Source organism: Corvus brachyrhynchos, unplaced genomic scaffold (genome assembly GCF_000691975.1).
Source record: "Corvus brachyrhynchos isolate BGI_N302 unplaced genomic scaffold, ASM69197v1 scaffold3, whole genome shotgun sequence".
Classification (NCBI taxonomy): Eukaryota; Metazoa; Chordata; class Aves; order Passeriformes; family Corvidae; genus Corvus; species Corvus brachyrhynchos.
In genome coordinates, this window is record NW_008237619.1 from 5,469,191 (window position 1) to 5,493,847 (window position 24,657).

A 24,657-nucleotide genomic window follows, 5' to 3' on the forward strand; every position below is an offset into this window, starting at 1 on the left:
TTCTGGAAATAAAACATTTTTTGTTCAGAGATTAATCTTAAGCCAGTCCCAAACAGATCTAATGCCCCCTTAGATGTTAAATATCTAGCTCATTTCTTGACAAATCAAGAAGTTAAATATTATTCCTATATAAGTTAAAGGAAACAAATTAACAAAAAAAGTATTTGCATTCCTTCATTAAAAGCTTCTGGTTTTCTCAGTAAGAGAAGCGATGATTTGGAAGTTACTGTACCCAACTGATGAAGCCTTAAATGTAATGACCTCTCTGTCACAGAGTTTCCATACAGGCAAACCACTTGGTTTCTTTCTGACTCAAATCACACAAGCTATCTCTGCAGCCAGCAGTGCTCATTAATGTGTCTCAAGCAAGAGAGTAAAGCTCAAGAGGTACACAGATCCTACAGTAACAGAGACCATCTTGAACTATGGGCAGACTCATGGTGACAAATGCTGGGAGCTCCACTGACCACTTCTAGGCTGCACGCATTGCCAACTCACCCCAGGACAGGCAGCAAAAAACCTTCAGATAACAAGAGTTTTCCACAGAACACCATTGATAAAAGTCATTCCACCAGAACAGGCATGAAAAGATCTGTGTCGATCAAAACCATTTTCTCTGCATGAACCTCCTCTTTGATCAAATCACTCCCTTGATATTGAATTAAAATGCATAGTGTAAGTGAAAAAGATGCCACATTTCCTCAGTCCCTACTAAGTTCTCAACACGTACTTAAAACAAGAACCCCCTGAATCAGAACTGCACTTCCCAACCGGAGACAGACTGCTATGGCTCTATGCCCCAAAAGCCTTCTAAAAGCTATGCTTTACTGCAATGCAGAACTAAAGTTCTTTCCCTAGGTAAGCTCTCTGAAGGACAGCAAGATCTAACTTAATTATATATTCTCTAGAACACATCTAGCTTTTAGTATAAAAAAATCACTGCATTTTCAGTCTACCAAAAACTGGGCTATTTTTCCTTCCTTCCTGATGACTGCTGCATATCTGCACTCTAAAATAAACCTGCAAACTGCAGAAACAAAAGTTCTGTCTGATTGTCATCCTATTTATGCAGAGCCATTCCTATTCAAGAAGTCACCTAAGCAATGAATGATAAAAGCACAAACAAATGAAAAATGGATGAGCTCCATGGTTCCTCTAGGAAGGCTTCATTTCTCCTCTTTGTTGAAGACAACTTCTGTTTCTTAACAACATTTAAAGAAAAAGAGGAGACAACTTCAAGACCCAATGGCTTCTTCAGTATCTGCACACCCTGCCTGGAACTCCAGCTAACAGCAAGAAAGACTCCTTGTGTGGAACAAATGAGGAACAGGAAGAAATCCATAACCAAGACTGCGAGTAGTATCTCAGTCTGGGAGATACAGGTTTTAAAATGTTCTCCTTTTTGACGTCTCTCTCACCTCTCCCCTCACAGTTGAACCCCAAGGGCCCTGATGCAGCACCCCCAAAACCACAGCCTCAGCCAAGTGCTGGGGAAGCCAGCACATGAAGAGTGAGCCCCTTCTCCCTGCAGAGGCTCTCTCACCCATCCTCAACAGCCTCTCAGCTGCACGAGCCCCAAACCCTTAGCAGACCCTTCCGCATACTGAAAATAGCACCTGTCAAATTTGGGGACAAAAGGGGTTTCTGGATTTTACCTCCATTTCAGATGCACAACTAACAATTGTTTTTCTTTCCTAGGTCTCAAAACCAACAGTAAGACTGTTGATTAAATTCCAGCCTTTGAATTTTTGCTGTCTTAGACGTAAAACAAGAAAAAGCAAGACTCTGCTCTCAGCTCCTATGGCCAGTGAGGGGTGATTAGAATTTACTTCAAAAAAGTCTGTTTACTTGTAACCTAAACAGATTTTCTCCCAAGTAATGAGATTTGGCAGACATGGAATCTGATATGACTCATTTTTATGAGGCAGAACTGCAAGAGGCCCCTAAATACCCGCAAAAAGAGATGAATTGAATTCACAGGTATCACATTGCAAATAAACATTGGCACAGAGCAGGTGCAAAAAATGACCGCAGAATAATTTTAAAACACAGAAAGAGGAATATAAACTTCCCTCTATCTATTGCAAATCTCTCAAGAGGGCTGACAGGGGCCAAAAAAGCCACAATTACATAAAAACTCGAAAGGTAGATCTGAAGCAGGTGGGCAAAATTCACTCACACTTCGGAGGCAAGCCTGTAAAATTTGGTGCTAAGAAGAGGAATATATAAGTAGTTTGTGAAATACTCAGCTAAACTGTGATTTTTCTCAGGAATGGAGACAAAATATTTGATCATCTTTGCTTGTCTTATTTCTCTGTTCTTCACGTTCATATTGATTAAGTAAAAAAGAGTCAAACCCACTGTTGGTCTTTATGTCAACAAAGCACCTAGCAGTGTGACAGTAACACAAGAATCAATAAACAGACTTTCTGACGACTTAAATTTAATAAAAGAACTGATCCTTCCTGGGAAAAAAAAAAAATCAAAACTTTTATCATTCAGAAAGCAACAACAGGAAAGGTATTACAGTGTAATTCTACACTGAGTGTTCACCACTAAACTATTCAATTCAATTGCTGTCTCAGAAAAACAAGATATGAGAGAGACAGTATTCACAGCCTTCTTTTTATTATTATTATTCTGCCCAAGATACAGCTGAAGCAGGAAGGATAAGCAATGTAATAGAAACTAAAAGGATCCTTTGCCTGAGTAAACCCTGATACCTGCCACTAAGACTGACATTTCATTTCTATTTGTCATTGCATTAACAGTTCTGAACATCCAATGTCCCCAAAATTATTTCATTCCCATTTTCTTATAGGAGGGATAATACATCATAAATAGACACATCCTATTGCTTCACCTGTCCCTAACCAAGGACTTAATGTGAAGTGAGGCACTAAATTTTTCCATCAAGTCAATTTTGCTTAAAATAGACACACATTTCTTTATTTTAGTAAAAGGATATAATTATATTCTCTTACCCAGAGAAAGAAAATTATAAAACCCAAACATGAAAGAAAACCCAGTTAGAAGTGTGAGGGTGTTAAATCCAGAGGGAACATTTACCACAATATGAGCTCTGGTGAATGTCTTGGACAGTTTAGAGCTCTGGCAAAAGCAGGTCAAGCCCCACTGATGTGAGGGGGATTGTGTGCATTGCTACCAGGCTGAATTTGACTCATTGTGCAATTAAGAAGAAAGTAAAGTGCAACATTAGACAAGTTCATTGTCACAAAGATAGTTAACACTCACTTAATGTAGACTCCTACCCCCAGGCTTTAGACAGATTTAAAGCTCTGTATTTAAAAATAAGCACGGCCTTGCACCAAGACAATAAAGAAGCCATTAGAAAAAAAAGTCTATTAAATACTTACCAGGAAACCTGCTATGGAGGTTAGCATCACAGTTGTATCCATTGAACTGAGCAGTCACTGGAAGCACTTTAATCGTCAGCAGGAGCAGCAACCATACCTGTTCCATTGCAAAGCCTAGCAAAACATTAAGTGGTTATTACACACATCTGTTCAGTGCACTAAAGATGCTTACTGCAAACATTCTATCACTCGGGAGGAGATGGTCTCCAGCAAAGGAACTGGGGATAAAGCTCACAAGCTTGTGGGAAACAGGTCACAGACAGCAGGGCCCATTTCTCTGTTCCTGAATAATGTGTATTTTCTCTTAACTTCTACAACTTTTAATCATAAATTTCATTTCAAAATAAAAGTTACTCAAGGAAATAGAAAATGTAAAAAAAAAAAAAAATCAAAACTAAAATATATTAATAGATTAGAATTGCTTGAATATTTAAATTCCAACAGTTTTTTGACATTCCAGTATAAAAATTCCTTGAGAAAGGCATCTTGGCTAAAATAAAACTATTGTTCCAAGTTGTGGAAAACCACAGAGATAAATGGCTAGCTCAGCAATTCTCAGGGTCAAGATCCCAGAATAAAAGTCAGTTCATATCTATTTGCCAAACATTTGTTCTTTGCAGCACACATGCAATTAAATTGTGCTTACACAAAGAGCTGGTACAGACACTTGCATGTGTTTGAATTGTATCTGACAACTAGAACACGCGAATTTCTAGTGTTCCCAGTAATTATTCCTTTTGCTAGGAAAGCTGCAAGGTGTAATACTTGTGGTATTTATTACAACCAAAAAAAAAAAAAACTTCTTATACATGTCTGTCAAAAGCATCCCAAAAAATTGAGATTTTTGTCCGTGAATCCAAGTGCACTGATTTGTTTAATATATATATATAAATAAGATTTTGTCATTCTAGAGAATATAGCTGCTGATGTAGACCCAAATGTGGCAATGCTCTCCATTTACCTAGACAGGAACTCAGCAATTCTAAGATTTAGGAAATTGCTTTCTCTAAGACTACAGATCACCTTTCTCCAAGTGGATAAGGAAACTTCAGTGCAAACTTCAGTGATGTAGCACACCTAAAAGCAGCCATACCTGGCATGGCAAGGGGCTGTCATGCATTGGTGAGAAGAGATGGCCACAGCACATGGAGAGAACATTTGAGACAAATCCTCACTCTTAACTGTATCTTTCATGGCTACCCAGCAGTCTGAGCTACTTCTCCTCAATAATGCAAAGACTTCCACTAATTTTCAAACCATGCTCATCTAATGCTCTGCACTGAAAGAAAGACCCTTAGACGACACTCCCAAGTGCTTTGTCAATAAACAGATCAACTCCAACACAACACGGACCCAAATTCTTCTAAAAAGTCAAATGCATGTCCAAGTGTACATGGAATAAAATGCAGAATTGGAAACACCAGCTTCCAGCTAAGCATGAATGTTTGGGAAGTCAGATATCACTTTTGCTGTTATCACATCCAAAAGCAGCTCTGCCACCTAGTTCACAACTTCCTGAACATGTGAGTTACAGCAAAAATGCAACCTTCTTTTTGTTTCAGGTGGATACTAAATTCTAAACAAAAGCACTCTTTGTCCCTTTACTCTTTTTCCATTAGGTTCCTTGGGAGGTTGACAGCACTTGCAGCTAATGTTGATGAAGAATTGTGAAAACAAAAGAAAGAAAATAAAATTTCCAACTGGGTTGCTATGAAACCTCTGTATTCTCATGATCTCTTCACCCTGTCCATTACTCTCAGATGGAGAAGTAAGGCAGTGTTTTGTTTGTTTGTTTACTACGAAAATTCACACTTTATTTTGAAATAAACACTTTTACCTTCAGAAAATTGATATTTCGCCAGTGTCCTGGAGCCTTAACTCTGCTTGTGCAGCAGTTACATCAATAAAGTGGCTCCTACTGTTCTCTTGTATATGGGCAAGTTTCTGATGTCCATTACAATGGGATATATCAAGGGCAATTTACCAAGATCTAAACCCAAGTTTAATTTTCTAACATCTGCAGTGGTTTTTTGCTACCAAAAAAAAAACTGTTTGAAAAGAATTTAATGAAAGATGCCACTGACAAAGCTGTAACTATTATTTTAGATGAAAAGCAGAACTTCACAAATTCTAAAATTTTAATTATTAAACATAATTTATGCTGCTGCATTTTGGAGGAAGGATAGATGATTGCTAAGGAACAAAGGTGAATTAAGACATTAAGTATTTATAGCTTTATTTCTCTAGCTGTATTCAGAACAATTCAGATTTTAACATTACCAATAACATCCTACTTGGTTTTTGGCTATTAAATTATCTGCATATGGATCAACATGCAGATCCACATCACCAGTTGAGCTGACTCCTGCTGCTTTTGGTTAAATAAGTTAGGAACATGCATTATTTTTCATTTCTCAAGAGAACTGCAGGGCTAGAAAGCACCCTGAAAGGCCAGCATCGCTGATCTGCCCACCCCAGACACAATTAAGGCAGCCATTCCTACTTTTCCAGCCTGGCCTAAAAGGCCCCTGGCAAGTTATTTCTCAACAGAAATTTCTAAACATCAGTCCCCCAAGTGCATAAGGCATCCTAACTAAAAGGTTTGTACCATACTGATATGGCTGATCATTTAATGCAATTATAGAAGCATAAAATTCTTCCCAAAATAGTAACAGGAATATAATATTATTGCTGGCATATGAATATGAAATTAAAAATCCATGTACAAAAATGTAAAATAGAATGCAAGTGTCAGGAATGGGATGATTTATAATCCAGGCATGAAAATCATGAGGAAGATATTTGCCTTTTTTTCTTTATTTAGTAAGCAATTCCAGTATGCCTTTTTTGAGGAATGTAACCCTTGCTGGTTTCAAAAAAAAAAGTGATTCTTTGATCTAGCAGCAATTATATTTGGTTGTTAGGAAGACTTCCAGGATTAAAAATATGCCAACACATACTGCAAGGGAAATCTGACCCTTTCTATTCATTAAACTCTTAAACGACAAACCCATATCATGTTTCACTGATGAACCGAGACTCAGGTCCTTCTGTTCTGTGCTGCATATCACTGAAGAGCAGAGAGGTCAGAACTGCAACATGCAGTCCTCACTTTAATTGTTATCACTTTACAAAGCCCTCATCCCTGCTTTGATAAACTTCACCACGTCAGAAAACCTGCAGAGAATTCCCAAGTAAAGATGTTTGTGATTTAAACACGACAAGCTTTTGCAGTCAATTTAGGAATTTAATTCCACTGAGAAGCTGTAGTTTGATTTAAATTCCCTCTTCTTTCCTCTGTCATACCTGGTATCCATTTCTCTTCTTTCTCATCCTCTCTAAAAAGATCTTCAAAAATTTTCCATTGTCAACAGCATTCACTGATTCAGCCCTACATTTTTATTGAAATGCATTTGAGAGCCAGTTGTGACTTCTGAGCACATTATTATTTCAAATATTCTTCCTGTATTTTACAAGAACTTCCTATAATCCACTCCTTATTCTCTATTTTTAATTCATAGGGTGTGGCAGTTCAGCAGAATAATATGGTGATCTTTATGCCTTCTGACTGGATAAGTCTTTCAAAAAGAACAGTTAATAGCAATAATGAAACCTGAAACAAAATTATAGATGTGATGAGCACATAATAAGCTGGTGGCACATTTATAAGTGTTTTCATATGTATCTAGTAACTGCCTAAAGGTTGTCTAGCAGTGTACATCAGGTGTCTACAAGTAATGGAATAGGAACACTACTTCTGCTCATTAAAATACTTTCAAATTATCATTACATAGTTCAACAAGTCCATCTCAGTCATCTCATGACAAAATAGTTCCTCGTCCTTCTGGCTTGCATTCATCTTGCTGCCACACTTTCTTCTGCATGTGCACCCAAGCTGTGAATAGTTATGAAGTGCATTAACTGTGCCACTGTCAGGTCCTCCAGAACCACTTTGCTTCTAAACACACACGGGATCATTTGCAGTCACTTAAAAGCAACCCGGTGAACAAAAACAGAAGAATGCCTCTCGACGTCAATGTCTCTCTTCAGTGGAACTTTCTCTTTTAACTTGTACATCCTATTGAAATTAATTATCCTGATCGTTTTCACTGTCACCTTCCACCTTATATGCTTGGGTCTTATGATGAAGATAAAACAGGACTTGGATCTCTACAACAACTGTTTTAAAGATAAGCCTATCAAAAGGTGATAATTGCCTTTTTTCAAATGGTTTGTTACAGAAACAGGGCACCTGAAATGCAAAGAACTTTAAGACACATTTCTGCTATAAAATTTCTCTATATTTAGGGATAAACTTTGGTTCTGAGACTTTGAAACAGGCATATCTTTTTTTAGAGCATTCTGTGATTTTATATTCCATAGTAGCATCACATTTCTGACATCTAGCAAAACCTGCAAAGCAGAAAAAATAAATATATGCAGGCACGCACCTATATGATAAATGCATACACACAGAGGCACACACATGGACCTTGAATTTCAACAGTTTTCTAGACAGAGGACTAAAGCTGATGATGGAGCTAAATCTGTGAACAGCCTGCATGTTCCCAAAATCACAGTATTTGAGGGCTCACAGCAAATGCAATAATTTGTCGTATATGAGGAAATAACAAAACCAAGATCAGAAATCAGTGCACCTTGGAATGTACAAAACCAGATGGTTTTTCCCACACAGACAAAATGTGAAAATATTTTTGTTTTAAATAAGTAAACTAATCTCTCTTGGAGCTATTCAGAACACAGCAGTTGTGGACTGAATGAGAAAGACCATGCTTTAAAAACACACATTAGTCAGGCAGCAACTTGCCTTCAGCATCAATTATTTGGCCCCAGAATCACCTGTACTTATTTTCTAGTCCTATTTTTTCCCTCAATTCTTGAGATTTATAAACCAGAATCCTGGATTAGCTCCATAACATATCAGATTTGTAATTAAATAATGGGTCTAAGGTTGGAGCACCTCCTTAATCAAAATCCTGCCAGAACCAAACAGGAGCTTTCTCATACCAAGTCTAAATCATAGCTAAAGGCTCAAATGCCAAGTTGCTTTGTGAATCAAGCAAATGCCCATACTGTCCAAGGAAAATGAGACTGAGGAAGAAATTATTGCAGTTTTTGCAAAACAAAGCTTTTGCTTTGGTTCAAATTTTAAAAAATTCTAGAGTAAGTTAAAAGAATTTTGCATTATTTTCAAGTCTTTTTACAATAATCTCTTTCACAGAATATAAAAGCAAAACAGTCTGAGAAAGACAAGTTAAGTTTCCACAAAAGGAAGCCACATCAAAATCATTAGACTTTAATCTGAAAGACTTCAAATTTTGACCAGCACACTAAAATGGGCAGCTGATGTTCAAGATCATAAAATATTTATATGGAAGCAATCTATAATGTGCTTATGAATTGAAATTAAATAATAGTTCTAAAAAAAAAGCTGAACTCCAAAAGGCTGAAAACCTACATCTGCTTCCAAAATTCACAGCTCAGTATTTTTTGCAAACCTTATTACTGTAGTGAGAAATAAATGTATATGTTGGGTAAATAATAGAAGCCTTATAGCCATGCAGAGCTCTTGAATCAATAAAACCAGGTGTGTTTAGAGAGAGAGGCACTAGCACAGGTCCATCTGGAGCTTCATCTCAGAGCCTCAGATAAGCAAAACTCCAGCTGAGATGGTTTTTCCCCCTGCCTAATGACTAGGGAAATTTAATTGGTGTACCATACTGCCAGTAAGCTGTTAAAAAAAAAAAAAAAATCTACATTTTAACACTTCAAAACATTCCTAATAAACTTTTAAACTTTGTACCTTAGTATACATATATGCCTTCATTTTTACAACCAATCCTTGGATGCACTGAGGTATTTTTTAATCTAGTCTGAAATGAAACTAAGTTAACTGCATATTTTCAGTGTAAGAAGAGAACGAGTGATCAAGTGAAGACTACACCTTTTTGATATATTTCCAAGAGATTTATACAAGGATGCACAATATCTTCTTCCAAGGAGACAGACTACTGGAAAAATACAATTATTAAAGTATAAATAAATCTAAACAACTATCTGTTGAACAAGCCAGAGATCTTGACTTACTAGGTCTATTTAAATTTATTCACTTGCGAGTGTTGAGGTCATGGAGTGGATTGTTTAGCTGCTATTCTGTGCTAAATAACAGATTTATTCTAGTGTTTCCTAGCTCCACTAGGGAAATAATATTCTTCAAACGTGGTATCTTCCCCCTACACTGTTCCATATTATTTTCATTATAGCTCTGCTTAGTGATGGAAAAGTTGAATTTTAGTCTAAGTATTGCCAGAACACTTGCTTTGCAGTCCCACAAAAGCAGCTTCAACACTATATTTATATCTCTCTTCCAGACATTTATTTTAACAACCTAAGAAAATGCTAGCATTTTTCAAATCATGCTAATCATATCATACAATAAAACTACATAACTATGTATCTGAGAGATAAGCTAAAAAATTTAAGTCTCTGTTTGAAATTGTGTTTCCAAATGCATGGTTCACAGATACCTCAATAAAGTGTGAAACCACAAATCAGCTTTAAGTTCCACATATAGAAATGCACAAAATGACATCTCCTGAGCCTCACAGAAAAGACTCATTTCTATTCTATTCTTCCAACCTGCATGAACTAACCAGTGTTTCCCACAGGACAGTCGTGCAGATACAAAGCACAGAGTTCTGCCAGTGAAAGCAGATTTGCCAGAAAAACGGGTCTTAAGGAAGTGATTTATGGTCAAGGCCTTGGACCTGAATTAAACAATTTTGAACACATTATCCTCTCACTTTCACACTCTTCATATTGTCTACTGCATCAGAAAAACTTTGACATCAGCAAGATACCTGAGGAAAAAAGAAAAGAAATTCAGTATAAAATTTGGAGACTATTGCAGTGAGTGGCCTGAAAAGATCCTTTTAGCTCAAATGTGGATGTTCTTGACAAATCAAGATCTCCTTTTAATCACTAAAATTCACATCATTTGACTTGTTGCACTCTGCTTTTCTTTAATCTTGTGGTTTAGAGTTAAATTCTTTAGTGCAATTTCAGTGGATTCAACTGAAATGCCAAGAATATAAACTAGCTGAAAACATTGATAAATTCTCTATTGAGGTCCCTGCATTTCTGACTCACATCATAAAACTAAAAAAAAAGTCACGTTGGCTTTTCTACTTCTTACTTCAGCTACAAAATGTTATAAACAAACTGATTAGAAAGCAAGAGCCGTCAGATAACCACCAGCTGTGCTACATTCACTTACAGACTGGCAAGTACATCTAGAAGTATCTATAATGAACACAACTACAGTGTTTAAGATACTGTCTAATTAATCCAACAGTGAGGAAAAAATGGCACGATTTAGCTCTATTGCAGCTGGTTTGCATCGTGTTTCTCTTTCGCTTTTAGTGGAGACATTGCAATTTGACAATCACTGAGAGTAAAGCAAGTCCGGGATCATCTTGGACTGAAACACAAAAGTAACAGCTGTGCCATGTCCCCTGCACAGGGAGTGTACAAAGACTGTCCCTAAAACCTGGAACTAAGGGACCGTTCCCAAGCTTAAATACATGCTCCACACATGCACATTCAGTCTACAGATTTCCTTCTCAGACCACTGATCATTATGGGGGTTCCATCAGCTTGCAAATTTACAAAAACTATCAAATCATCTGCTATAGGCCCCTGAAGTGTTATCCTATTCTACTGGCCTTCAGTCGCCTCTAACCATGGTCTGGATTCAAACACGCTGATCTAGTGATGAGGTGCTCTTAATCCTATTGCCTGACCCCAGAGCCCTGCAATCACATGGGCAGATAAAGATCTAAATGAGTATCATTCTACTTAATTACTCTTTTTATGCTTTTGAAGAGAGCAATATAAATATAAATCTTCAGTAAAATAATGCTTGATGTCACTAACAAGTAGATTATACAGCAGCCATCTGTTTGCAGCTTGAAAAGGTACCAGTAAAATACGACTTCCCTGACAAAAAGCAGCAAGAGTTTATGCCATCGTGATTGTTTCAATTTCCTCACTTTCAGAAACAACAATTAAGCAGTAAGGTTGTAGAATAATGCTGCAGTGGAGTACAACCTTATCCAACCCTTGAAAGTTAAACAAATTTGCAGTAAATAATGCTGCTAATATCTTGGTCAAATAAAGTGTGCAATACTAGAGATTTCATAAACTGTGAAATCAAAGAGATTCTGTTCTCAGACCTATATTTAAAAAGAAAAACTAATTCTATTGTGAAATAGAAGAGACTCACTTATGGCTATTTCTTTCATCATATTTCAAGTCTGTGTTGTAGCCATTTGGGAGTTGAAAAAAGGTTTGAAGTAATATTTGAGCCAACCTGTAAAACAAGCCTGAGGGGTACTGCTTAAGATCTAGGTGAAAGAAAACAAAGCATCGTGCACTGGTAAAACCATTCTTTGATCGAGAATATGCAAGCAGGGCCAGCATTCCTATCTTCTGCATCTCTTAAGGTTTTCCCCCACAGTCCACAAGGCAATTACAGTAACTATGTCAATTTGGACAGTATCAGTTCATCGGCTTAACCAGAAACTCGATTTCAAATCCCCACGATCTTCATTGAAGAATATATTGCCGTTATTATTACTTTAAAAATCAACAAAGGTGGTGCAATTTCCATGTCCAGTCAGCTTTGTGACTGGAAACAATGTAATTTCCAATCAACAAACTCCTGTCATTCAGTGGCAGTGGAGCCAGATAAGAAGTCCTGCTTATCAAAATTTTCCTCCATCAATGCAACGATTGTGGGAACAGGCTGACTGACACCACAAGTTGGATAACATTGTCTCCTTCAAGCAATTGATTTTTTCCCTCCTTAAAGCAACATGAGTGGGTTTGACATGCATTGATAGCCTCCACATTGCACAGGGTTTATAACCTTCCTCCCCTAGCATTAATAGTGCAAGTCTGGCCTTTAGGTAAAGGCTAAGTTGCAAAAGTCAATCACAGCTGGATGCTAACACCTTCATGTTTTCATCAGCCATTCCCTGCATACTCCTTCCCCAACAAACTACCATTGAGATTTCCTCATGAGGTTACATTTGTCTGACAGGTGATAAAGTAAGAATTTTCTTTTAAAAGTAATGAATACTGTGATATTAACCAATATTTTAGTAAGTTCTAGTTGGCTGACATGGTGGGCACTTACCCAAATCCCCTGTAGCTGTTGAGTCAGCTGTACTCCATCTATCCCGTGCTCCTGCATGTGATCAACTGTTCAACTCCTCTGCCCTGCAGAACTTTTTCACAAAATACTCTGAGCCTGTGGATGGAGGAAAAGAGATACTCATTACGAAAATTCTTTTTAAAATAGGCCTGGATTTCAGATGGGAAAATTTGACAGGTCTCAGAATACTTTACAAGCCTGTTCATCATCAGAATGAAACCTGAGTAGGTTCTTTATGGTTCTTTCAATCCTCTGCCTGGTTTTTTCTTGCAGGCTTTTGATCTGCTTCTCTTCACTTGTATGAAGATCTCCAGAGGACCATGTGGGGCAAACAATCAACCTGGAGAAATTATTCTGTCATCAGCTTGTTGAGGGAAAACCTTGTCTGCTTAAAAAGAGGGGTGGGAGGAAGGAGAGAGATGGAAGCATTGAGATAGGATCAGTAACTAAACTGCAAGGTTATCAATGTACCGTTGTGTGTTGTAAGAAGTGTCTATTTTTTTTTTTTTTTTCTACTCTGGGCTAAACTCATAGTACTAAACAAAACAAAAGCAAAAAGAGTGACATTTCACACTGTGATGAAAATGTGATATAGGGGTGTCATCATGAATACAGGTGTCAACAGAATGATAATTACCAAGAGGACATGAATGCACACAAAGCCAAGTGCACACAAAAGCAAAGATCAAACTGCTAGAAACTAAGCCTGCTTCATAATATCTACTCCTCTATTTCTGGGATTTGGAAGGGGGTGTTTAACTCCTGTTTCTGGCATTAGACTTTTTTCCGCCTTCTGCCCCCTCCCTTCAGTTTATATTGTAGCCATCTATGGCTGGAAGCTTTTGTTACACCATTGGCAGGGAAAACAGTAGTTTGTAGGCTTTTGCATCATAGAGATAGCTTTGAGGTGCCTGGATTTGTTGGAATGTAGGACAGTTTTTAGAAGAGAAGAGCCCTGCCTCTGCTGTGCCTTCACTTTGGGCAGCTCCTCTTAAACATCAAACTGCTGCAGAGCACACTATTGTACATTGATGGCAGCCCAGGCAGGCCCCACAGAGCAGACATGGCAGAACCAGCACTGACATGATGCACTGACTCTCCTCATCCTCCTGTGTCAGGGCAATGTCTGAGGAAAGCAGATTTTCCTTTTAACGCTGAAGCCTCTCACAAGTCCAAACTGAAATTTCTCAATGTAATATCAGTTTCACAGACAAGTGCATTTAAAGAACAGTCTAACCTTGAATAGGTTTCCAAAATTAGAATCTCTGTTTATGTTGGTTTATTATTTAAGACATGTCTAATACCAAAAGTCATCCCTTGCTGTTTGGTCTTCAGATGAGATTACTGAAAACATCAAATCATCATAAGTCACGGTGCAATTTCTGTTTCCACTGACAGCAACCACAGCTTCTGCAACATCTGGGTTTCCTCCCTCTGCAGGAGTATGTACACAATGAAATCCTGACAGCTGTCATCCCACCTTTCCATTGCTGCAGACTGTTTTTCAACAAATAAAGGAGACAAAGCACAATACTGTAGGACAGGTCCTTATAATGTGAGACTTACTCAAGAAGCTGGTCACCAGCAGCTGTGCATGAAGGAGTGGTGGCTGTGCACTTCTGGGACACACAGCTCTCCCCAAAAGCTGCAGGAGCAGCTTGGCTGAGAAGAGCACACTTCTACCTGCCTACAAGTGTGAGCAGAAGTGGGTTAAAAGCTGGCTGGGCAGCACAGCCCCCAGCAGCTGCATTATCTTCATCCCGGGAGGTCACAACACGCACCCCCATGAAAATCATTGCGGACAAGCACCTCTCACCTTATCCTTCTCAGGGAAACAGTGATTACTCTACATGTTCCCAACCCCAAGCAACTTTCACCATCTGGAAGGGCAGCAGTTTTCCCCTCAATCTATTAAAACCCCATAGACAAGGTGAAAAACAATCCAACATATTCCATCAGTAATTAACTGCTCTTATTTATAGGAAGCAATCAATCGACATATCTCTGTTCTTAGTAAAAGCAGGCCCTTCACTGCTATAACACCGTACCTATAAGTGACCTGAAGGATATAGCACAGGCCCTCAAAAATCCAAGTTTCTTTTTCAAGTCCTTTGTCGAGAATTCAGTAATTCCACTGTTATATAATGAGTTATCTCTCTATTCTTTGCATTTAAAATAAAAAGAAATTCCTGAATTCTTTGACAGGAAAAAAAAAAAAACCAAACCTGACTATTTCACCACTAACCCTTGAGAGAATGTGCCACCAAATATTTGATTCTCTAATCTAAGAGTATATTCATCAGGAAAACTATTTTCACCCTGTATAACATTCAATAGTTTTGTAAGTTTTTGGTATGATTTCAAACAGCTATTCTGGCCAGAACAAATGTAAGACCACAGTTCTGTGAATAGATCACAATAAGCTTTCTAAATGTACCCATTATGAGTAAGAGACATCTTGCACATTTCTGAATTAAAAATCTGTCTCCATCCCACAAATCCCTCTGCCCATCTCAATCATAATTTATGTATAATTTGAAATCAGACAAGCTGATTCTTCTAAACCATAATTTTAGAGGAGAATTGGATGCAGTTTGATTACTAATTTTATCAATTAACTTCTAAGGAAATTTCTCTTTTCATATAAAAAGATATAACACATAAGCAAAAACATTTGGTTTTTCCCTCTTCTCCAGGACTTAGAAAGCCCCCACACCTTGCTACCCATATCTAAATACCTGTGAGGAAACAGAGAAACTGCAAGAGAATAGAAAAACTCAATAGAAGAGAACAAATTTCAAATAAAAGGTCATGTCCAAAGATTATTAACCAGTCCACATGCAAGCCAAATTCTACTGCCGATTGGCCCACAATATAACTATGTATTTTGCCAGATTTGCATTTCTCTTCATAAAAATAAGATAGATAATATAATCCTTTATTATTAACCAGAAAAAAAAAAAATCCTGGGTTTTATCACAAGTATCTTCTTACAGAGAGCTCTGGAATGATCTTAAACTTATTTCTACCAGAGACCACATCAGAACTTCACTGTTAATGTGAAATTCTACAAACCTCAGCTAGATTGCCAGCTTTAAGCACAGAGGCTATTTCAAAACAAAATATTCATCAATTTCTTAAGTCATATGAAATTCTCATGCTCATTTTAAAAGTGAAATGCTTTACTCTATGAAGAAGGATTTGGGTTTTTTAGAAATGAACTCTGAAGGAACACAGTGATTGCCAGAGTGTTCATGAAATGAGTTCTGAAGCCTAAATGACTTCTAATGGAACAATTCAGCCAAAGCACATCTCCATTGTTTAGGAACAATGGAGGAAGTTTTTCACACAATTAGATAAGTAATTTTTGAAGTCATATGCTTTTTGTAGAATATCAAATGTTTAAAACATGTCATTAAAAAAAAAAAAAGGATAGTTAAAAGAACAAACTCAGCTGTCAAAACACAAACAAGCAAATCTTTCTTACAAAAAAACCTGTCAAAATTTGGCATATTTTTGGGACATATATCAGTCTATATAGGCTTATATTTGAGAGTATTCTCATGGATTTCTTCCCTAGACATCATCATCATCCACGTACAGCTATTATGTCCCCTGTTACATACCTCTTTTGCAATCAGGCCTACATTAGTACATTCAGTTCTTCTGACAATTAAATTTTTGAAGCCTCCAAACAGCCCCCCACTCGTTCTCCAGTTGCTTTGTGTTTCTCATAGCTATATTCATGTACATTTAAACCCCACAGACCCTTGCTTTTCTAGGCATATCTCAGTATTAAGTCCACATTAAGCCCCTTGATATAAGCAATTCACATTACTACCCAGGTTTCTTTTCTAAAAGATCAGCTTTAATTCAGAACCCAGCTAAACTAGATTAACAACTTGTTTAATTCTTACCATACCTGATCAATGTGTGCTGTAGCCACAAGGAAAAAAAAAAAATTTAAATCAATACTGCATGAGAGATTCCTCCCTTGCTGTAATCAAATATACTCACACAAACACATGGCTTAAACATTGTCATGGCTGTTTACATTATCGGCATCTAGAGAAAGTGCACACCAGTTTTAACTGAACAGTATTCAACCTCAAAATCATCTAGTTCACTATCTTGCCAAAGCAATTGTAATTTAAATCTCTCTAATGCAAACTATTAGCAGAACAGGGAGTACAAGTGAGAAAAATGATCATGAAATTATACTTGCACTGAAACATCAAAGAACCCAAATCCAGTTTAGGCAAAGTTTTACCGACGGCAAAAACGTGGCCTTAACAGATTGTAAATAACCCTGGCACCAGTTTCATTTGGGTAGAGACTACAGAACTGGGATAGACAAATCCCTGTTAGTTTTACTAGCACACAACAACATACATCAAAAGACCAACATGGTTCAGTATTAGCAGAGGTAAATGTGAACTAGAAATGGCTGTGGTTACAAATTGGGGATTGGAATAAAAAAATATACTCTTCTCTGGATTTATGAAAACCTGCCTGCTCGGTGGTAACAAATACATATTCCCTATGCTCTAGAACAGCATTAAAACCAGCTCATTTCTTTATTGAGAATTCCTCTTTATTTCACAATTCTGCTTTTTAATTTTAGATTTTTAAGCCCCTACTGGCAGAATCTACATCTGATGTACATCAACACCACAGATGACCTCAGTTCACCTGTGGGTCTTTTGAAAATGAGTTTTCATGTTGACAATTACAGACTTGACAGCCCGGTGTGAAGATAAATCTGGAATTCAACTTCCTCTTGGATTATACAGAAAATGTTTATTTTGTCCCAAATCTAAAAAACAAACAAAAAAATCACCATGTTACCACTTGCTCTCTTATCTCCAGTCATAGAGAGTTACACCTTTCACACACAAGATGCAAGTTTGTTTTTAAGGCTACAATTTCCAAATATGCACACTCCTTGGTAGCATTAGATGAATCCTACACACTGCACAACTGTATGTAATAATTGCACCCTCCTTTATGAACACATTTCCACCTCCCAGCCAAACCCACAGTCTCTATTCCTGTCCTAGATTATACTTCATTTCTCAGTAGTTAAAGCATTTTTCTCTTCTGCAGAGGCCTTCTCATCCCTCAGACAAAAAAGAGAGGGTGTTTTTGACCTGAAAGGAACATTCACCTTGTTCTCTTGCTTTACAGCATAGCCTTTTTCCTTGTCTCACTCTGCCATTAGCTTCTTCAACTAAATGCAGATGTCACCAGCCTTTCTTTAGCAACGGGAAATAAGTGTCCCATTAAGTACTTAGAGGAGTGGACAGATTCTCCCATTCAGCTGGTTCCCTACACACTTGCTGGTGCTGAACAGCAAATCTTCTATTTCTGAGAAAGGGCTATCACAGAGAGGTCATTTTCCTCTAAGTGGTTTCCTTATTTCATCTGTTCTCAAGTTTAGTGTTAAGTTGCTGAAAGATCGCCTCATTCATATGATTGGGAGCCTGTTTGCCTCCAGAGTGTAGGGTGAATGAGGCAATAATTATTTGTCAGAAAAATACAGGTAGTTTAGAGCTTGCATTGCAAAGAAATATGCCTGAATTTGTCATTATTCCAGGGACGAATCCTGAGACCTTTATTTCCTTTTCAGAGAGTCAGGCTCTGCTCACAATGGTGAAAAATTACATGAGGATAGTCCTAGCTGCTGCTCCTGCTCAGGGAGAGCCCAAAGTGAGCTGGGACAAAGGGGCTGCCTGACTAAGCACTGCTGCAGACCATGTGTGCACCCACAGCCCGGGGCTTCTCCAAGCAGGAAAGCAATCACCAAGTAAGGTAGGATGAGAGTTTAATGTACTTTATTACACCAGTGAAGTTCCCCAAGCCAAATGGTTTCCCCCACCTCCTTTGGTGTAAGTGGGGCTTTCAGCTTTAGAGCCTGGTTTACATTACACAAGAAGCTTCTTTGGGGAGTCTCGTACTTTTGGGGGCAGGGGGGGTTAGGCTACTTTTTTTTCAAGAAAAAAAAAGCAAGTGCAGCATTAGTGGAATAAATGCAGTTTCCCATGTTTAGTCAATTCATGGACAGATTTCTAAGACCACTTTCCATGAGATTTTTCCCAGTCAAATACAATCACTGTCACAGTTGTTAGGACAATTTTCTATAATTTAATGCAAGATTAAAACTTCAAAACAATAAGACCATTAAATGTCAGGAAACGCTAATAAAGAACTGAAAAGAGTGACAGAGATCAGAAAGACTTTTTCCACAGAAGAGTCTTGACCCATTCCTCCTAGGCTGCACCTGCTCTCAGAATACAAAAGCAGTAAACTGCCCCTAGGAAGAAAAAAAGCTTACTACACAGCCCCTACGAACTGCATTTAAGGTGCACGTTCATTATTTTGCAGAAGGAATGTTGAGTAGGATCAATATGCCATCAAGATAAAAGAAGAGCATAAATTGTCCTGAGAGCTGGTCAGAATTTTCTTTACTGTCAGACAGGGAATTAAAAACAGGGCAGGAGGCACATTAAAACTGTGCTTTTATAAGCTTAATCAGTAGGCTGGAAAATTAGTTTCACAAAGAGATAATGAGCTCCCAAATCATAAATTTGCCAAGGGTGCATCGATTTTCACTCATCTTCAGATCATTTACGAGCACCCAGCACAAGAACACCTTTCTGCCCCAGGCTCCCACCAAGCAGAGGCATGTGCAAGAACAGCTATCCCAGTGCAAGGAGGAGTTACCAGTTTAGTGGTCCTAAAAAGGACAGGAATTTGGATCGACTCAAGACGCATATTTCACGGTCATTATCAAAGCTGAGAATGAAAGCATTGCTGTGCCCTGTTGAATACATATTTACTTCCCCTCTTGGGCATCCTCACAGATATAGCAAAGAGCTAATCCTAACAAGTTGATGACAAAATCAGTTGTGCTGTCATCACTGTGGCTTTACCAACCCCACAATCTGTGTTCTCATCCCACTCCATCCCCAGAACTATTAGGGCATTTACCCAGTACACAGGAGAATAGACTGAATGTCCCTCCTCAGCTCCACCTTGGGGAACACTCCATTAGGTCAAAGGATAAATTTACACCTGGGTTAGTGGCAACAGGTTTTGTCCCCACTAAGTCATACTGAACTGGTTATATGAAGACTCTAATGTCAATTACAGCAAATGAGAGAATAATCCACTTTAGCATATGCTCTAGATCAGTGCCTAAAGCACTGTCCTGAGAAACAAAGTTGAAATAAAGCACTCAGACTAGAGAGACATTAAACCTAGGTCTTGTACATCTTAGTCAAGCAGCCAGAAGACTTGATTAACTGAGAGAACTTACTGCAGAAGCAGCTTTCTACCATGGCAACCAAAATTTTTTACAAATAACATCACAAGAGTAATAACATGGTGTTTTCATTCAAGTTGACATTTAATTTCTTCTTTTAAGGCAACACACAAGAGCCATATACATATCTACATCCTTGCTACCATGAGTCAGGCTTGTTTTCCTCTCCCACCCACCCACATCCTCTCCACCAATCCACAATTATCCTATGCTAAAAGAGCTCACTGGATTTTTTCAGGAGAAAGGTTGGCATCTGAGGGAAAAGTCTTGTCATCTGACTCCTCAATGCATTATGTTCTTTTAATTCCTCTATAATTTGTATTTAGAGTTAACACTTATCTGTACAAAATTCAATGTTAACTCCTCACTTTTTTCACCCTCTAGTGCTTCCATTTTATTTGGTTGCACCCTGCTCTTGTCAGGGATTTAGACTGACTGGGTATTAACTGTCTGTTACATCACTTCTTTGCTGTGTAGCAGGCAAAATTTTCTCTTGTAAAGAGTTATCTTCATCCCTTGGTTGGATTCCAAGGGAGCTATTTGTTTGTCAGGGGAAAGATCAATAAAAAAATGTTTATCTTCAGGAGCTATTTATCTTCTGCTAGAGAGTAGAGTAATTAAAAAATGGTATAGTTTGGGGGAAGCGAATAGGTTGCTGAGTTGTTTTTTTCTGTTTAAATCTGGTGTTGCACTCCAAAGTTCACTAGCACTTCAAAATCCATTTTGCTCTAGCAAAAGGCACAGAACTACAAGGGGGAGGAGCACTCCAATCTTCTGACATATCCTTTCTCTTTTCCATTCTGTCACATCTCTGAACAAGTTAGACGTTCCCTAAGTTGTCATTTCAGTGGATAATGAGGATTAAGGTCCCTTACCTTAGCAGTCAGGCAAATTAGATCGGGGGGGGGGTGCAGGGAAGGAACCTCTTACTCTCTCTCTTTGATTGTCGGAACACGCGTCTTTAATAGCAGAGTTTAATCTCACACTGCAGAAACAACCTACCCCACATTCTTCATTGAGAGAACACAAAGCTGATGCTTCCTTCCCTTGTTCATTAGCTGAACATGCCCCATCACCAGACCTTAGCAGATGTGTCTGAACTGGTAAAACTAATCCCCACTTTGAACTGCCCTTCTCTGCAATACTCTGAACTTCTTTACTGTGCAGTGGCCGAGCACTGAGCAGGTTACCCAGTGAGGCTGTGGAGTCTCCCTCACTGGAGATATTCCAGACCTCTCTGGATACAATCCTGTGCCCTGTGCTCTGGGATGACCCTGCCTGAGCAGGGAGGTTGGACCAGGTAACCCATTGCAGTCCCTTCCAACCTTGCCCAGTCTGTGATTTTTTCCCATCTTTGCTGTTACATTACAAGGCTCTGCAAGGCAACATCTCAGAACTGAAAATGAAAACATACTGGTAGTTCAGCATTACACACCTTAATTTTTTTCTTCCTCCATGCAAAACCCGTGCAAAGAGCTACAAAGTTTAAGCTCTAAACTTCATACTCATTTTCTAGGGAAAACATAGAAGAAATGAATGCTTGCAGATCTTCATTAGTTTGTACACTATGGAAAGATACTGTAGGCTAAATATCAGAATTGCCTATTAAGTTCCATAGCAACAGATCAAAGTATATGTTAGCACACTAAATGAAAACACTGCAAAAAAATCCAAAAAACATCGTGATTAAATATATGTTAAAATAATCCATAAAATCAAAAAGTGAGGAAAATATATCCTCAAGAATTACAGCTCCACTTGATCTATTTCTTTCCTTACTATTAAGTCCACTGCATTATTTATTCATTCAAGTGCTTTAATCAAGATAACCACTCACAAGTCATTTGATTTAAAAGTACTGTTACTGCTAAACACAGCAGTTACAGATCACAGCAATTTGCAGCCCACGGTTATGTGTGGCAGCACAAAAAGCTTGCTCTACTGAGGGCACACTGCATGGCTACAGCCAAGAAAGACATTCTGGAGTGTAAAAGGAGATTTTTATTTTTCTTTGATAGAGAAATACTGTTGTGAGAGACAGCCCTCCCCCCATTTGCTCAGCCCACAGACCCACACTTACCACACCAAGCATGATTTGAAGGTTTTTCCCACAAGATGAGAGAGTGTCTAACTTCAGCACGTTTCAAGCATAGAGCTCTACCCATGGGAGGCAGGCTACAGCAGCAGGGGACCTCAAGCACTTTTAAAAATCTATCCAAGAATCAGGTAAATACCCAGCACATTTACATGGACAAAACACACTCTGTTGTGCCTACACAACTTGCACAAGTGCTGTCAGGCTTTTGAGTGCAGAGCAGCAGTGGCTGAAACAATGCAGGGATAGCCACAGACTCTCATATTTGTTACCAGCTACACAAGGACAATAATTCTTCCCAAAACATGGTCTTTTAGATAAAGCCATGTTCAACAGATGTTTTATTTCTTTTTCTATGTATTCTCACACTGTGGCTGGAGAGTCTCCTGTACTTTATTGTGTATAAAGCTACTTACTCTTTTCTCTACACTTTTTTGAGCAGTGAAAAAAAAATCGGATTAAAAGGACCAAAACATTAGCATGTTGGTCGTTGAAAACATCTCAAGTACAATGTTAAATAAATCATTAAAAGAGCATCAGAGTTTGGGGCTTTTTTAGCTTGATACATCTGAAAGATTTTTTTCAGAAGCTGAATTTCATAGAACATTTGGAACTGCATTTCCATTTCAAATCGGGGTGCTGGAGAAATAAAGAGATCATTTTCCTAAAATAAGTGTTGGGAAGTTCTCCTGTGAAATGGAGAAATCCATTTCTCAGCCAGCTGGCTCCATCAGATCTCCTTCTGAAATCAAACCACTAGGAGATACAAAAACTTTTAAGTAACATAAAAAGCAATACATTGAATGCTCCAGCTAAATTGGAACGCAGACTGTTTTAAAATTAGAACAGAGAAAAGAACACATGAATAACAATGGGTCACAAAACGGAGAAGAAAAAAGAGCTTTAGCAAAACTATTCCTGAATAAAATACAAATCACAGCTTCAAGAGCATCCTTGGAGCAATGGAGAGTTGCAGATCTACAATTAACTTAAAAGAAATACTGGAGAAAACTAGCAAGCTCATATCAGGTTGCAGACCTGCAGAAAATGAAGATCATGTTTTAAAAGTCTGCCTAACACACACACCCTACTTATGTAATAAATCTTTTTACACATAAAAAAATTATTCTTCCCTCAACAGGACCCATGTACAACCTCAGAGACAATCACATCTGAGGGAGAGAATCAATTTTTTGATGTCAAAGTAGATGTAAGATTGTGGCAACAATACCAATAGTAAAAAAATGGAACCCAAGTAAAGTAGATGAAAACTCTTACAAAAATAATCTACAACTGTAACCACTAACAATTATAATAATCTTTAAAAAGATGCATCAGGATGTTATCTTGTATCTGTTTCAAAGCAGTATATCCACAGACCACAACTGTACTTGTAGCTTATAGCTTAAGCTAGCACATAGGAAGGGAGATCATAAACAAAGCCTACTGTTTTCACACTTTTTCTACAGAGCCCACATCGTTTTCAGCTTTACTTCCAAACAAAAGTAACTACTATTGCTTTTTGTAACTACTATTGCTTTTTATTATTCTGTGCAAGAAGCTGCTCTCTTGAGATGAAAGCATGCTACTTGCAAGACAAATACATTTGGGAAAACAATTGTGCTTTGGAGAGTTTACTGTCTAGTTTAATGCCAAACACTATAAGTGGGAATAAAAATAATATATGGAAAGAATATACAACATAATGCACAAGTTAAAAAAAGCCCACACTTAAATTAATTTTTCTTAAATAAATAACATTTTCAATTCTCTTTCAGCTTTGTATTTCTATTTTCTTTCAGCTAAAGCGCTGCTTAAACAACTTTAACTAGATAAAGCACTCTCTATAAAATCCATTGATTATTATATATTGTTTCTATTGTAATAATCCTACATTTGTGCCAGAGACTGCATAAACACCAAGATGATAGCATCTGTCCCAAAAGCTTAGTAATTATATTTGCAGTAGACAAGAACACATGGATACAGACAGGACAGCCAGTAAAGTAATGAGACCCCACCCAGCAGCATGAGGAGTTGAGGGCCTTGGGCCCTTCTCTTGGAGCAGCAGGGGAAATAAACCAGATAAATTCCTTCCCAGCCATAACCCCAGCCCCTCCCTCCCAGCCTTTCCATGCTCTTTCCTGTCACGTTGAAGCATCTCTTCTGGGAATGGAAGAGAAATTACTTAGACCATGAGGATTCCAGCCAAGATGTGTTCAGGCCTTAACAGGGAGTGGAACAGGTAGATTTAGAGAAATCTGCTAGGATTTCTTACCTGGCAGGAGAGGAAGCAAAATGATGAAGATACTCTTTTAAGTTTTAAGCAGGACATATCACTGATTACAGGGAGAAGGGAACATTACCAGTACTGGATGAGGAAGGAGCTGTAACATCTGAGGCCACTAAGCACCTTACAGAGAGCACAGACAGAGGTCAGTGCAGAAGAAGGCAGCACCAAATCAACAAAGAAACAGGCAACACTGTTGCAGTGGGGATCCTGCAACACGCATATATCAAACCAGGAGTCCCGTGGAAAGGAAATATATATGGACAGACAGATTCTTGATAGCTGTTTCAGAGATGTTTATTTCTCCAGCCGCATGGCCGGGGCTCTGCCCAG

At 38.2% G+C, this 24,657-nt stretch overlaps 1 protein-coding gene across 1 annotated transcript in view; it reads right to left on the reverse strand.

Moving 5' to 3' along the window:
- Window positions 1-24,657, reverse strand: part of ZPLD1 (zona pellucida like domain containing 1) — a 106,736-nt gene that overhangs the window by 18,345 nt on the left and 63,734 nt on the right. Inside the window, exons 2-3 of the mRNA XM_008631715.2 lie at window positions 12,598-12,711; window positions 3,378-3,491 (exon numbers count right to left, since the gene is read on the reverse strand). Of these exons, the coding sequence (XP_008629937.1) occupies window positions 3,378-3,483 (106 nt within the window). The 5' untranslated portion in view covers window positions 3,484-3,491; window positions 12,598-12,711. The remainder of the gene's footprint in view (window positions 1-3,377; window positions 3,492-12,597; window positions 12,712-24,657) is intronic.